General features: G+C 56.5%; 2 protein-coding genes and 1 pseudogene across 2 annotated transcripts in view; 1 reads left to right on the top strand and 2 right to left on the bottom strand.

Moving 5' to 3' along the window:
* Nucleotides 1-711: 711 nt before the first annotated feature.
* On the top strand, nt 712-10,666 carry CCDC97 (coiled-coil domain containing 97). Its single transcript, XM_006910694.3, has 5 exons — nt 712-899; nt 4,165-4,620; nt 5,887-6,165; nt 6,676-6,805; nt 8,649-10,666. The coding sequence occupies exons 1-5, from the start codon at nt 854-856 to the stop codon at nt 8,767-8,769; spliced, it is 1,032 nt and encodes a 343-aa protein (XP_006910756.1). The 5' UTR covers nt 712-853; the 3' UTR covers nt 8,770-10,666.
* Nucleotides 1,497-1,612, bottom strand: LOC112478884 (annotated as a pseudogene).
* Nucleotides 10,667-15,506: 4,840 nt separating the features above from the next.
* Nucleotides 15,507-15,750, bottom strand: part of TGFB1 (transforming growth factor beta 1) — a 14,656-nt gene continuing 14,412 nt past the window's right edge. Inside the window, exon 8 of the mRNA XM_006910702.3 lies at nt 15,507-15,567. Within this exon, the coding sequence (XP_006910764.1) occupies nt 15,507-15,567 (61 nt within the window). The remainder of the gene's footprint in view (nt 15,568-15,750) is intronic.

Raw genomic sequence — 15,750 nt, 5'->3', positions numbered from 1 at the left:
CAATCATGAACTTAGAATTCTTTTCCTATTTTCCGGCCACACTGAAGTCCTTGCAGCAACCAGAACTATCCATGCCTGTCTTCACATCTGGGTCTTTGCCTCATGCACCTCCCTTCCTCTTATCCTAATTCATCCTTAAGGTCTCAGCTTGGGCATCCCCTCTCCAAAAGAGCCTTCTCTAACCTTCCAGGCTAGAGCGGCAGCTCCCCTAGTCTCCTCGATCAGTCAGTCTAGTCAGGGTGGTGACTGGTGGCATGTCTACTGGTAACACACCTGACTGAGTCCCTACCCATCACCTAGGAGCAAATCAGGGCCATGGTTTTCTCCCTCCGCATCTGCAGATTCTCCAGGTCCTCATCACCTGTCTCACGAGCCAGGGACTTGGTGTGATGACAGAAGCAAGAGACAAGGCTTAGTCAATATTCTTCGAAGTGAAGAAATAAGGGGACAGTCTGGTCTAAACTAGAGCACAAACTCTTTGAGACCCAGAGGGTTTCTCATTAAACAATCCATCCCAAAATTAAGCGTGCTGGGCTCAAGTCACAGCAGCGAACAGGTCGAACAATGGTTCAGATCCCTCCTCATATTCCAATTTCGGAGCAATTCGCACGGGGATGGAATGGAAGGGGTTCTCAGACCCGGGAGCCCTTTTCCTTCCTGGCTCCAGGGGGCGGGACCCGAGGAGGCACGCATGCGCATAGAAGGTCCGCCCTCGGCCCGGAACTTCGATTCTGGGCTCGGCGGAGCACCCGGCCCCGGGTGTGTGCTCAGCCGGAAGTGGCCGCTGAGGGCGTGTGGCCAGGCTTAGTGTACGGCGCCTGCCACGGCGGTTAACAAGTAGTAGAAAGCCAACATGGAGGCCGTGGCAACGGCGGCGGCGACGAGGGAACCCGATGAAGGTGAGGTCTTGGCCACGCGGAGGCGACGGGAAGGTGGGGTTGCGGTGTCACTGGGAAATGATTCCCCTTGAGCGCGATGGAGGACTCTGTTGCGGGACACTTGTCCTCGAGCATTACTTGTCCACTTCACTGTTTTGTGCAGATTAACCCCTTTCGTTACGGGCTGAACTCCTTTACCCGATCCCCTTCCCGGAAGTTAACCTAAGTTAACCTCTTCCAAGTTCCAGGCCAGCCTTTTCATGACCCAGACGAATCCAGTTCCTTTGCAGGCTAATTCTCAGGTTAACATAAACCTCTCCCCTGTTCCGGACTAACTCCCATTGTCCCAGCCAACCCTGCTTCTCAAGTTACCCTCTTCTTTTTGTCGAACTACCCTTCCCTTGCCCCAGGCTAACCCTTCTACTCCAGGCCAACCCTCCTCCTGCCCCATGCAAACTCTGCGCTTATCCCAGACTTAACTGCGTTTTCTTTTCATTCTAATCCCAATTCCCCCAAAGTTCACAGTCTCGTCTGCCTCCTCAGGTTTCTTAATCCATTTCTGTGCTCCCCCAATTTCTTTTTTTTTAATTCTTATTTTTTATTTTTTATTATTATGTATGCCTACAGTACCTGGTCTTCCTAGGTGGTCTCCCATCTAAGTACTAACCAGGCCCAACCCTGCTTAGCTTCCAAGATCAGACACTGGGCTTGTTCAGGGTGACATGGCTGTAGACCATGGACCGTGGCTCCACTGGGGCGCGAACGCAGGACCTACTGCCTGTACAGCAGACATGCTGACCGCCACACTATGGAACCACATCCCCCATTTCTTTCTTTTGCATTTCAGTCTCTTTATTTCTCCTTACGGCTTCCCATCAGAATCTAAAATGCTTTTGTTTTGCTCATCCTCCAATTCCATCTCCCTGCTTCAGAGTAATCCCGTGTTGGGTGAGGTGTGGTTGGGAGGCCGAAACATCAGTGACCAAGAATTAGTAATTGTTGAAGCTGGATGATGGTTGTATTGAGAAGGGGGGCGCAGGTTCTTACTCTACTTTTGTGTAGGTTTGAAATTTTCCATAATAAAAAACCTTTTAACCTAATAAAGCAAATCTGTCCCTTGATGCCATGCTGCCTTCCAGAAACCGTCTATCATCTCCAAAGAGTTGTGAATACTTGTCTCAATTTCCTCACCTCCCACCCACTAAAGTCTGGCTTTTACCTTCAGAAACTGCTGTGATTAGGGTCCCCAGTGACTTCCCCATATAGTTAAACCGGGCTACTCTATTCAGTTAATTTTTTGCTAGACGACATGGAGAATTCAATGCCATTGACCCATCTGTCCTTCTCGAAAGTTTTCCCTTGGTCTCCATGACACCGCTCTCATTTTTTTCCTTTCTCTCAGGCTCTTCCTGCTCAGCCTCTGTTAGTGTCCTAGGGTTGGCTTAAAACAAGAGAAAATTTATTCTCTGACAGTTCTGGAGGCCAGAAGTCAAACCAGTCAGCATCACCCGGCTAAAATCTAGGTGTCAGCAGGACCGTGGAGGGCTCCTTCAGACGCTCTAGGGAAAAACCTAATCCTTGCCTCTTCCACCTCTGGCGGCTCCTGGCCTTCCGTGGGTTGTCATCACATCACTCCAGTCTCTGCCTCCATCCGTCTTCAAATGGCTTTCTCCATGTGTGTCAAATCTTGGACTCTCTTATAGGACACTTGTGATGGCATCTGGAGCCCACCCAAATAATGCAAGATAAGATCTTGAGATCCTTAACTTAATCACATCTGCAAAGACCCTTTTGCTGTTATTGGCTACATAAGATAACATTGGCGGTTTTCAGGAATGAAGATTTGGCCATCTTTGGGAGGACATTTGTTAGCCTTTCACGGCCATATCGTCTCCCCACCCAGTCAGGGCTCTTTCTTAGCTCCTCTTCTCTTCTCATCCCTCACACACACACACCCCTGCCCTCACCATGACCTCTCATTTCCTTCAGCTTTAGTTCTTGTCTTGGCTCTGATGACCCCCACAACTCTGTCCCTAGCCCTGCATTTCTCTCCCAAGAAGTCTATAGTCCCACGTATGAGTGGTCTCTTAGCTGCCTCCCCTTGGATGTCTCCTGGGCCCATCATACCTTCCATGTCCCAGACTGGCCTCAGCGTCTTCCCTCAAACCTGCTCCTCGTCCATGTCTCTGTCTCAGGCTCAGTTTGACCAGTTCCCGGGCCAGAGCCCTGTATCTTGACTGGATACTTTCCTCACCTCCCAGCCCTTCAGCCCCATGGCTTGTCTGCTTGGCTTCCTGAGCATCTTCCTGACCACCACCTCTCCTGTTCCCTCCACAGCCCCTGCCCAATTCAGTCTTCTCTTGCCAGTGATTAAAACCCTCCTTGAAATCCATGTACCTGTAACCGTCACCCCCTTGCTCTTCCCCATCTCAGCTAAGCTACCTAGAGGAGTTGTCTGTACTTTCTGTCTTCACTTCACCTCCTGCTTGCCACAGCCTGGCTCCAGTTCCCACCACTTTCAGGAAGCAGCTCTCACCAAGATTTGCCTGGCACAGCTTTCCTGTTTCCAGGGCCTGTTTTCTTTGACCTTGGCTGTCTCTCTGGTCATCTGGGTGCTCCGTGAGGGCAGGAGCTGTGTCGAAGTCCTCTCATAACTCCTCAGCATCGCCCAGCTGAGGGCCTGGCATAGATTTCGAGTTGCTGAAGAGTGGTTAGATGAATTATAAATGAGCAGGAGAGAATGAATGAATGAGTAGACAAGCAAGTGAATGCGTTAATGATTTCATGAACAAATGCAAATTAACTGAATCAGTGAATGAAGTGGTAAAGGACCAGGTAAACACACCAAGTACACTCCTGCCTCAGGGCCTTTGCACTGGCTGTTCCCTTTGCCTTTTTCCCCCAGAAATCTCATTGTTCAGTCCCTCACCACCTCAGGTCTCTACTGAAATGTCACTTTTTTGGCAAGGCCTTCTGTGACTCCCCGTGTTCCCTCCTCCTTCCCCCTGTATTTTTCTGCGTAGCTCTTGAAACCACCTAACATATTGTATATTTCCTAATACATTATGTGTTTTCAGTAATAGTGTTTTTTAATTGTTTGTGTCCCCTATTAAAATGTCAACTTCTTGCTTACTGAGGTATCTCTAGGGCCTAGCACAGGGCCCAGAATATGGTAGGTGCTCAATAAATGCCAAGCGAGTAAGGGACTGAGCATGGAGCCCCTTCCACCCACTTCCCCCTCCCCCACTCCCATCCTTGGATTAACAAACCTCTCCTCCCCGCACAGGCTGCACAGAGCCCAGTCCTGGGCACTGGGGGGAGCTGAACTGGACACCAGTCCCATCCAGACCCCCGGACAAGGTGGAGGCAGCAGAGAGAGTGTCAAGGGCCCTGGATGAGGACCCCCCTGGGGCCGAGAACGCGGCAGTGAGCGCCATGCTGCGTGCCGTGGCTGCCAGCCGCCTGCCCGTGTGCAGCCAGCAGCAAGGCGAGCCTGACCTGACCGAGCGGGAGAAGGTGGCCATCCTGGGCCAGCTATACCACGAGAAGCCGCTAGTGTTCCTGGAACGCTTTCGCACCGGCCTCCGCGAGGAGCACCTGGCCTGCTTCGGCCACTTGCGCGGTGACCATCGTGCAGACTTCTACTGTGCTGAGGTGGCCCGGCAGGGCGCTGCCCGACCCCGCACCCTGCGCACGCGCCTGCGGAACCGGCGCTACGCAGCCCTGCGTGAGCTCATCCAAGGTGTGGGGGCGGGTGGGCTTGGCGGGAGGGGAAACTGAGGCAGAGGAAGTCAGAAACGAGTATGCAAGAGCAGAAACGCAGACGGAGATCCTGGGGGACAAGTGTTGGACAGGGACACGAGGAGAGTCTGAAACAAATGTGAGGTGAGAGGGCAAACAGGGACCCGGGGGAGAGAATGGGACAGGCAGTGGGGGGGTCAGAATTTAGTAGATGACAAAGGTGCCATTTCAGATCAGGGAGCCGAGGACTTGGTACCCAGCACTGTGATAACTGGTTATCCCGCAGGAAAACTAGATCCCTCCCTCACACCCCATAAGGGCATTGCCGGAAACCTAGGGCAATGTGTTTATGACCCTGGGGATGCAAAGGCCTCTCAAACAGGACACGTGAAAAGCATGAAGAAAAACATCAATATCTTTTTGACCGTGATGTAGCCACAGGTGTCTTTGTGACCAAAGACACCAGAACTAAAGTGAAATGAGAGTAAAAGAAGCAGAGAGAGTTAAGTTTCTAATTAGGGAGAAGGCATGCACTAGGAGAGAGGGGAACGGACCAGGCAGCCAGGAGAGCTGCGAAGGGCCGGGGTCTGGGGACGGGGAAAGCCAGGCCCACCCGGTGGGTGGCTGCCGAGAGGAGCATAAGGAGAGAGAGGTGAGGTCCCGATCTGGAAGACCACCGCGGACCCCATGCCTGGACAGAGGCCCTGCCCTGTTTGATCCCGTGCACACACAGGCCAGCTCCATGCAGATGTCCACTTAGGCGCCCAGCAGCGCAGGGCATTCCAGGTGTACGCACCAGCAGCCGGAATGGGCTCAGCAGTCAGGCACACACGTCCCATAGACTGTGCAGTACGCTCGCCTGCAACATTCTCCATGCCAGCTCCAAACACACAGGTGCCCGTGGCGGTGTGCTGAGACACACAGGTGGCTGTGCGCACATAACAATAGGAGCTTGCGAATCCTGCCACGCACAGTTGTCCATGGGCCTGACAGTGCACGGACATGCTTGACACATCAGCACACATGCAGACACAGGCCTGGTGACACACACATGCTCAGGCACATGCATGAGTACTGGTGGCTACATGACCTCAGGTATCTGCATATTTTCCTACATATATGCATGTGTGTGCACACTCACACTTACGTGTTCATGTCTTCCATCCAGCATGATCGCACATGTACACGGACACACGTGAGCTCAGATGCTCTCCCTACATGCTGCCCACAGGCCCTGACCCCACACCCACTTGCCTCCTCTCCTCAGGGGGTGAGTACTTCAGCGACGAGCAGATGCGGTTCCGGGCCCCGCTGCTGTACGAGCAGTACATCGGCCAGTACCTGACACAGGAGGAGCTCAGCGCCCGTGCCCCGGCCCACCAGCTGCCCAAGCCCCACTCCCCTGGCTCGCCCGCCTGCCCGCTTTCTGACCTGCTGCTCCAGTCCTACCAGGAGCGGGAGCTGCAGCAGCGGCTGCTTCAGCAGCAGGAGGAGGAGGAGGCCTGCCTGGAGGAGGAGGAAGAGGAGGAAGATAGTGATGAGGGCGGTAAGGGCCAGCAGCTTGCATTATCTGGGTGGGCCCCCTAGTGTCCAGACACCCCAGCCCTGGGCCTGTGCGTCTCCCCATTCCATGGCACCAGGCTGGGCCCCACCAGCAAGAGCAGACATCGAGTCCCTCCCCTGTCTGGCCCGAGTGCCCTGTGTGCTCTGGCCCTTCCCAGCATCTGTGTCCCCACTGCTCAAAGGCACCAAGTAATCCCTCGCCTCCAGGCCTTCGCCCAGGCCATTCCCTCTGCCGAGAATGTCTGCCCCTCACCGCCCGTCAGGTGCGTTTGGTCCTGACCCTATTCAGCAGGCCCCAGAGTGCTGTATTCTCATTTCGTGTTTGGTGTGTGATCCTGGTGGGAGAGGGGGAGGCCAGGCACCAGCGCCATCTTGATCACCGATGTGTTCCCAGTGCCACCCAGCACAAAAGCAGCAGCTCTCTGTGGACTGTGTCCAGTGCCTGCCTGAATGCCCCCCTCACCGCCCCCACCACGGGTGTCTCCCCCCACAGACCAGAGCCCCGACAAAGACTCAGAGGCCTGGGTCCCCGACTCAGAAGAGAGGCTGATCCTGCGGGAGGAGTTCACCAGCCGGATGCACCAGCGCTTCCTCGACGGCAAGGACGGGGACTTTGACTACAGGTGCCCCATGCCCCGCCTCCCAGCCCTCAGCCCCGTACCTGGTCCCAGGTGCCTCCACAGAGGGCCCCCCTTCGTGGTGCTAGATGGCCCCAGAACAGCTGCATGTCATGGGCCCTCAGGTCGGCCTCAGGGTTTAAGATCAACTGAAGATCAGTGGCTACCTTGGACTAGCTTTGTCCTTCTCAGAGCCTCAGTCCCCTCTGTAAGGAGGGAATGCGCAGGGCTGACATTCAGCTCAATATTGATAAAACGTTGAAATCTTTCCATTCTGACAAGTGGGGGTAGCCTGGCAGGATGCCACTTTTCCCAGGCCTCCCAAGTGTTCCTCAGGACCCCGACCTCATGCGACAGGAAGTAAGCCCTGGCAGGGCTCATGCATGTGGGGGCGGAGCTTGTGGTGGATGCCCCTGCAGTGCTGGTGGTTAATTTCTCCAGTACAGCCCTGGGGCAAGACACATGGGACACCTGCTTTGGAAAGGATTCTGCCATCAGAAAAAAGGACATAAAGGAGTGAAGTATCAGAGTCAAAGATAAATATCAACTGAGGCCATCTCGCCTTGTCCTGAACACGAGTGTGGCAGCAGAGAGCCCTGGTTTCAAACCCAGCCCTGACGCCATGGGAACAAAGCAGACCCTTGGGGGCCCTTCAGCAGAATAGGAATCATGACTGTCACTGCCCCAAGCAGTACCTGGGGACAGTATCTCCGCCCCTAGACGGAATCGTCTGGCTCACCCAGCCAGGGCGAGCCCCTCAGCCCGAGTGCCCGCAGAACAGTGAGCAGAGAGCCTGGGCCGTGGGGAGCCCTCCAGGGCAGCACCGCCATCGGAAAGCCCACGCGGGTGCTGAGTGGGGAGTGCTGGGGACCGGAGCCTGTCCCCTCTGCAGAGGGCGCTGCTGGGCAGCAGAGCCGAAGCATCCCTCATCCACATTCGGCCGCCAGGTGCTGAGTGCCTACTTTGTTCAGGCTCTGGGAATAAAACGGGGAACAAAGCCCACGAGAGTTTTCCTGCCCTAAGGGGGTCCTTCTGTAGTGAGGAAGACAAGTATCTAGCGCTGATGGGCCATGAAGGAAAATGAAGTGGGGTCACGGGGAGAGTAACAAGGTGGCCAGGGAAGGCTCTCTGAGCAAGTGACATTTGAGCAGAGACCTGCAAGGAAGCGAGGGGTACGCAACGTAAGTCTCTGGGGAAGAGTGTTCTTGGCAGGGGGAACAGCAGGTGCAAGAGCCCTGAAGTCACGAGGAAGGGCGAGGATGCTGGAGCGACAGGAGGGGTGAGGAGTAGGAGGTCTCATCGGGGCAGGCAGGTCAGACAGGGCTTCCCACATGCAGGTGAGTGATGGGAGCCAGGGGAGGGTCTGGAGAGGAGCCGGGCTCCTCACGGTTTAAGATCACGTGTCACCTTAAGTCAGGCTTTCTGGGCCTCAGCACTGTTGAGCTTTGGGCTGGATGACTCCTTGTGTGGGAGGATGTCCTGTGTGCAGCAGGACACTGAGCAGCATCCTGGCCTCGAACCCCTCGATGCCAGCAGCAGCCTACAGTGTGACAACCAAGTATCTCTAGTTTTGGACAAATGTCCCCTGGAGGGCAAAGTCTTCCTGGTTGAGAAGACTCTGGAACTTGGGGCTAACCCTGTGTCACCACATCACCTCTTCCAGCTTTTCAAGAGAAACCAGAAGTTTCTATGGTAAAATCTCTGATTTGGAAAATGTCGCCTTTGGTTTGAAGCCCCGAGATATCCCACATCCCCCTCCCAGGGTTAGCTGGGACTTACTATAGCTGCCAGCATATGACGTGGCCTCAGGGGCCTCAGGAGCACCCCCTGACACCCCTTCCCCCCGCAGCGCCGTGGACGACAACCCTGACTTCGACAACTTGGACATCGTGGCCCGGGATGAGGAGGAGAGGTACTTCGACGAGGAGGAGCCCGAGGACGCACCCAGCCCCGAGCTGGACGGGGACTGATGGCTGGGCCAGGCACTCTGCCCCCGCACAAGCAAGGCAGCTGCTCACAGGCGGCTCAGCGACTTTCTCCAGGACCCGTCTCGCAGCGCCCTTCCCGTGTCGGACCCCCTGTTTCCCCACCCAGCCCTGCCTTCCTCTTTTTTGCTATCTCTGGGTTTGTCTCTTTTCCTGTCTTTCATTTCTCCTGTTCTCTGTGCCTCGGCTTCTGTCCTCTGGCCCAGGGTAAACGTCCTCCCTTTAACCAAGGCTGGCGGGACCCTCCATGGCTGGAGCCAGCCAGATCGACACCAGCGCCCAGCTCCGGCCGAGCCCCGGTCCCCAGGGCAGCTCGCCGCCTCCCGTCCTGGTCCCTGCCTGTCGTCCTCCACTCTGCCTGTGCAGCTCTCACTGCTGCTGTTACTTTTCCTTCTTTCCTTCAGAACTGTGGGCCTGTGGTTCTTCCTGCGGGTCCATTTCCAACTCTTGACCTCCGTCAGCCTTGACCTCTCTGGGTTTCGGTGTCGTCATCCCCAGTCTGCCTGCTGAGTAGTGTGGCCTCACTGCAGGCACCAGGGGTCACCTCTCCTTCAGGACTCAGGCCTGGGAGGGGCAGGCAGGGGCAGTGCTGGGGACCGTAGGCCTGCCGGCTTGTGTATAGGGGCAGGGGGACGAGGAGGGCGACTCTCCCCTCCCAGCTCCCCTGCCCCCCTCTGCCCAGCCGCAGTTTTCCCTTCACTTCCTCCCCTCCCTCTCTGTTTACACTCCCAGATACGCACAGGCTGTTATCATGGGTCCTGAGTCATCCCACACACACAGCCTACCCCTAGTCTCTGCCCCCAGCCAGCCACAGGGCCCGCCTCGTGGAGCCCCCTGCCGCCCCGGGCTAATGGGAGCCAGATGGCCGCCTGGTGACTCAGCCACCGGCCTGTGGGAACCCAGGCGTCCTGCCTTCCCATGCCCCCACACCCAGCTCACGCTTCCCTAGTAGACGCATGGAGAAGAGCCAGCTGCTGGGGGAGAAGACATGGCCAAGGGTCAGAGTGGTGGGGCCTGGGGACCCCTTAGTCCTGTGCGCTAGAGTGGTGACATACTTCCACAGCCAAGCCTGAAGGACCGTCCAAGCCGCCGCCTCCGGCACGTGACACAAAGTGAAGGGAGACCCCAAGGCCGACTGGGGCCATGGCTCTTGACCCCTAGGCCTCAGCTCTGCCCTCTGGGTCAACCAGAATGAGAGCCAGACACAGAAAGTGAGAGTTGGACTGGGGCCAAGGGACATCCAGGCTATTAAAGGCTATTAAATGAGGCTATTAAAAAAGGAAAGTTCCGGTTTCTGAGCAGTTCTATTCTGTGCCAGGCCTGATCGAGGTGCCTGTTGCTGCACTGAGTCCTCCCAACGTCCCTGTGAACTGGGGACTCGGCTCTGTTTCACATGACCCATGGGAGGTCCAGGAGATGTTACTCAGGGCTGCGTGCTCATCAGAGGCGGAAATACAAGTCTAGAACCCCAAGTCCTAGAGGCCAGTCTGCTAGTCTGCATGTCTGCTGTCAGGCCACTCAGAGTGGATGTCCTTAGATGGAAAGGTTGGAGAGGAATTCGCTGTCGAGGATGACAGCAAACGCTTTGGGTCCCCGCGTGCCAGGCACACTGTCTTCCACACAAATGCGACTAAATCACCTTGATGGGCAGTCAGTACTTGAATCACGGAACCATCACTTCTGTCCTGGGCACCTCAGGCTCTCAGTATCGCCTCCCAGAGGCCCAGGAGAATCAAGCCCGCTGGACTTCAGAACTGGTACTTGGCACTCGTGTGTGTTTATGCCTTCAGGTGGCAAGCACTCACAAGACAGGCATCAGCCCTTAGCGATGTGCACATTTTTTGCCAGTCTATCATTCGATCATTAAAGTTGGGATATACTTTGCCGTACGTGATTTTTTAAAAAAATGATGAGAGTACACAGCACTTGAGTCAGAATTAGGGTTAGTCAGATGGTGGGAGGCAGGAGCATTTGTAGCTGAGACAGAGGTTGAGCCGGTCAGACACGTCCCCTGGAACACAGCCTTGGAGCAGCTGAGACCCAGAGGTGCCCCAGTGGCCTGTCCCTTGCTCCCAGGTCGGGCTGGGGTGGGCGGAGAGGCTGAGTCAGGAAGGGAGGGTCCGGTCGGGGGAGAGCCCCTCCGTGCACATCCGGCTCCCACCCCCGTGTCTCCTGTCTGTCCTGGCTCTGGCTGGGCCCCGCTGGCCACCACCCCCATGTCTGACACCTCTGCGTCCTACCAGAGTTGATGGCGACTCCCTCTCCCCTGCACTGTCAGCCTGCACTGTCCTTTTCTCCCACTGTCCTTGCTGCCACCCCTGTCCCCGTCCCCATGCCATCACCCTTTCCTTCTGTCTCTGGCTGTCACCGTTTCCCCTCTCGTCCCTTCTCTCTTCCCCCTCGTCCTTCCTGGGCTTCTGCTCTTCTCTCCCTCCATGTCATTCCCTCCACCTCAGGCCTGAGCTTCCGTCACTGTCTTGTCTCGTAGCCCCGTTTCCCCTGCCTTTCTGTCGGGGCCTCCCTCCCACTGCTGCTCCTCTTCCCCTCATTTTTTCCTATCCCTCTCCCCGCTGCCCTTGGCCTGTCCCCCTCGCCCCATCTCGGCCTCTCTCCCCTCTTCTCTGGCTCCCAGACACTGGGAAACCCAGAGGGGCCCGGCCCGTCCGAGTCAGGTCCACTGGTGACTCCTGGGAGCCCAGAATAAGGGGTTGCCCCCCCCGCCCCGCCCCAGGTATGAGGCAGGAAGGGGCAGTGAGGTTGTGGTCTGTCTGGCCAGAAGGAAATGTCTGTGCTGTGGCCTGGTCACCCCCGCCCCCCGGGACCTGCCGGGCTGCCACCACCCCCGGGCTGGGGCCGAGTAAACACCGCCGCCGGCAGCCCAGGATATTTATACCAAAGGCCGGGCGCGGGTCCAGTGCCCACCGCAGCCCCTGCCCTGCCCTGCCCGCCACAGCCAGCCCCGAGCCAGCGTGGCACCAGCCGGCAAGGGACGTGCCGCAGACGCGGCCTCCACTCAGCACAGAGGCCACTGGGAGCACTGCCCAGGATGCCCGCGGCTTCACGTGGGTGCACGATGCCCCCCTTCCCTGAAAACAGCACAATGAACACACATACGCCCTGCTGAGAACTCAAAATGCCCCCGAAGGTGATGCAAAATAGGAACCAACACAACTGCTTACACACTGAAGTCACCAGCCCACGTGTGGAGACACAAAACACACACCACCTGCTCACAGACACCCTCAGAGGCTGAGAACACGAGTCCCCAAGATGGACACACACTGGGAAGACAGCGAGCATGCTAGAGACACACCCCGTACACACGCACACATGCTCAGTACACCAGCAACACACACACCGGTCACAAAATGTAACCCAGAAACAGCCCTCCCACAAACACCGGGAACTGTCACACACACGCTGAAACAGCTCATGTGTAAGAAATACAAAACACTTCCTGGAAACACCTTTCTCACAGACCCATAAACACACAGAAAACACCCATATTTCAAGTCAAACTCACACCCAAGAACAGCAAAGATGTTGAGGGGGAAAAAAAATGCAGACACACAGCCCACCTCAGGCATACAACTCACTGTATATACAGACTTGCCGAGTCACACATGTCAGGACGCAGAGCACAGAGAGCACACCAGCTTGTACAGCAGACACACCAGAAACGCAGCAGTCACCAACACATGGAGTTGAACACGTGCTGGGGACACACACACGTTGAAAATCCCCACTGGCACCTAACACAGCCCACAGGCACCCAGCCAGTGCGTTAGAGGCCCCTGTGCTAGACACACAAAACTCACACCACAAAGCTTAGGAGCTCACACACACAGAGGAGTCCTGAACATTTTCAAATTCACATTAGAAACACAAAACACACCAATACTCTGGATGTCCAGAGATTTAAGGGGCGGGAGCTCGTCCTCCCTCCCTCCCTCCCTCTCCTCCTCTCCTGACCTCTCTTCTTCCTCTTGATCCCTCCCTCTCCTCCCTCTCCCTCCCGCTGACCCCAGTCCCAGGCCTGTCTGGGGGAGGGGGCAGGAAAGCCTCAGCTGGCCTCCCCCGGACCTGCTTCCTGCCCCATGGGGACCGGATGGGAAGCTGGGGCTCTAGCCGGAACCCAGGCTCCCCCCACGACTTCCCTCCCGGCCCTGGCTGCCCACAGAGGCCAGGGAGGGGAGCGGGGCTCCCCTAATCCCCGGTCCTGCTCCTGCAGCTGGCTGAGGGCCTGAGTTGCCTTGTCCCAACAGGGCCTGGCCACCCCGGGAAAGGGGTGCGGGGGGCAGGGCAGGGGCAGCGCGCACGCAGCAGGAAGGTGCTGAGCCTGCAAGTTTCCTTCCCTGGCTGCAGGCAGGTGGGCGGGGTGTGTCATGAGGGAGTGGCCAGGGCTCGGCGCGGTCCACCGACCAGGAGTGTGAATCCCCGGGTGCAGCCAGGACTTGTCCCAGGGCCCAGGCACGCGCTGGGCGTGTGAGAGCCGCGACCTTGGGGGTGTATCTGGGTGTGTGGGGCTGCTCCGTCTGGGACCTGGGGTGTGACAATGTGTCTGGTTATGATGGGTCGGGCTGCCGTCTGCAGGGCCGTGTGGGACTCCCCAGGCCTGAGTGTGTGGGGATGTGAAATGTCAGACTGAGTGGGCACCACTGCCTGGCAGTCTACGTGATCGTGACGTGTCCCATCTCCATGTGTGCTGTGTGTCTGGGTGGGACTGTGACAGGTCGGGTCGTGTGCCTGCGCACTGTGCCTGTTTGTGACCATGACTGATGGAGGATGTTTGTGTAACTGCTGGTGGGTCCCTGCCCGAGTCTCTGTTTCATTTCCTGACTCTGTGAGGTGTGTGGGTGTGTGTCTCTGTGTGGCACTGTCTCTGAGTCTGTGTCTGTGGTGGTTGTGACCATGACCCAACAGAAAATGTTTGTGTGATTGCGTTTTGCTTAGTCCCTATTGAAGTCTCTGCTCGTGTCAGGTCCAAGTGAAACTTCAAGGCTGGGCTGAGTGTGTGTAATGGGGTGGCATGTGTGGGCTGTGGCTGCCGCCAGGTGTCCCGCAGAAGTTTTTGTGTGTCCATTGTGGCTCTGAGGTGAATGCGTTTGCCTGACTGTGGGACACAGTCCACACTTGAACTTCCGTATGAGTTGCGTGTGCCTGTGTGCCAAACGCTCCCAGAGCTGCAGTGACTACCGTCCGTGTTACTGTGTCCTTTCGAGTGTGTCTCCACACACGAGGCTGGTGACAATGGCTGCATGTCTCTGCATCGCGAACTCTTGCCCCTACCCCACCCGCTACCTCTGTGGCTGGCAGACCTGGGGCAGGAGGAGTAACCTCATTGCTCCTGTGAACTGGGAGGGCGCCACGACCCACTCACCCAGGCCTAATGCCACCCATGGGCGACGGAACCTCGGCTCGCACCATCCTGCCCCCTGGCACCACTGGGCAAGGGAGCAAGTCAGGTCTGGGGACTGAGAAGGGCAGAGGAGAGAGATGGGGGAATTGAAACCTGGGAGGACCAGGGGAAACCAAGAGGCAGGAGAAAGAGGAAGCGGGAGAGAATTCACAAGCAAGACCGCACGGCAGTTGGGAGAACGGGAGGCACAGGGAGGAAACCCCCCAGCTCGGGGCAACGGCATCCCTCTTGAGGATGACTGGTCACCCTGCAGTCACCCTGCAGTCACCTGCAGCGGCCTTCCCCCCACCCCCTACTCCCACCCCACGCTGCTTCAGTCTACTCTCAACTATCAGCCAGAGGGACCCTCTGGGCACCTAAGTCAAATCACAACCCCTCTCTGTTCGGAGTCCTGTCACGGCTCCCATCTTCCCCTGAGTACAAGTTCCCACAGGTTCCCACAGGCCTGTTGTGGTCCGGGAAGCAGTACCAGTCAGGAGTTACGCAGAGACCCTTAACTCCCGACTGCCTGCGTTCAATTCCCAGCTGGGCTGCTTGCTAGCTATGTGACCTTAACAAGTCACTCAGCCTCTCTCTGCCTCAGTATTCCCATGTGTAAAGTGGTCTCTGTAGCGGGAGTTGGCAAGCATTTTCTGTGAAGGGCCAGATAGGAAATATTTTTGATTTTGCATAGTTTCTACTTGACTCTGCCCTGGCAGCACTGAAACAGCCAGAGACGATCTGATTCATGGCTGTGCTCCAATAAAACTTTATTTACAGAAACAGGCAGTGGGTCAGAATTTGCTTGCAGGCCGCAGTTTGCCAACCCCTGCCCTGGGCTGCAGGGAGAATGCAGTGAGCTGGTAGATGCATACCTGGTGTGGAGGATTGTTATTACTCTCTGGCCTGTGTTACTGTCTGACTCAGCTCCCAACACCCTTCGCCTTGCCCCTCCCTTCCAACCACACTGGCCTTGTTCCTCTCTCCCTCACCCCAAGTTCATGCTCACTTGCTTTTGTCCTCCTACCAAGAACACTCTCCTCCATCCTCCCCCAGGCTACCTTCAAGTCCCAAATGCCTCCTCCTCCAAGAAGCCCTCCCTCTTCCCCAAAGCCATCTCTCTCACTCCATCCTGCTTTCCTGTCTTGATGCTGCTTACTATGTCTGTCCCCTCCCCTCTCAGTGGGTAGGAACTACCCCCCCTTAACCTCTCTGGGCCTCAGTTTCCTCACATTTCAAGCGTTAGGAGCGGCCCTGTATCCCAAAGCTTTGTTATGGTGACTAAATGAGTTAATTAAAGCACTTAGTACAGGGCTCAGGATGCTCAGTAAATAAATCTGGTGTTCACCAGGATCACATGGAACACAGAAATGGTCAGTGTTTGCCTGAGGACGGAATGAATGGTGGAAAGACAGGAAGAAGCAGATGGAGCGGGACTCTGGGAACGTCGGAAGGGAGAGCCCGTCAGGAGCCCAATGACATAGACCCCAGTCCTCTCTCCACCTTTAATGTGTCCCCAAGTGGGCTTGGGGACGGGTGTCCTTAAATACAGCCCGACTGCGGGCGGG

The sequence above is a fragment of the Pteropus alecto genome, unplaced genomic scaffold (genome assembly GCF_000325575.1).
Source record: "Pteropus alecto unplaced genomic scaffold, ASM32557v1 scaffold474, whole genome shotgun sequence".
NCBI classification, from domain to species: Eukaryota; Metazoa; Chordata; class Mammalia; order Chiroptera; family Pteropodidae; genus Pteropus; species Pteropus alecto.
Note: the sequence above shows the minus strand (reverse complement) of the source record. Positions and strands in the feature narration are given on the sequence as shown.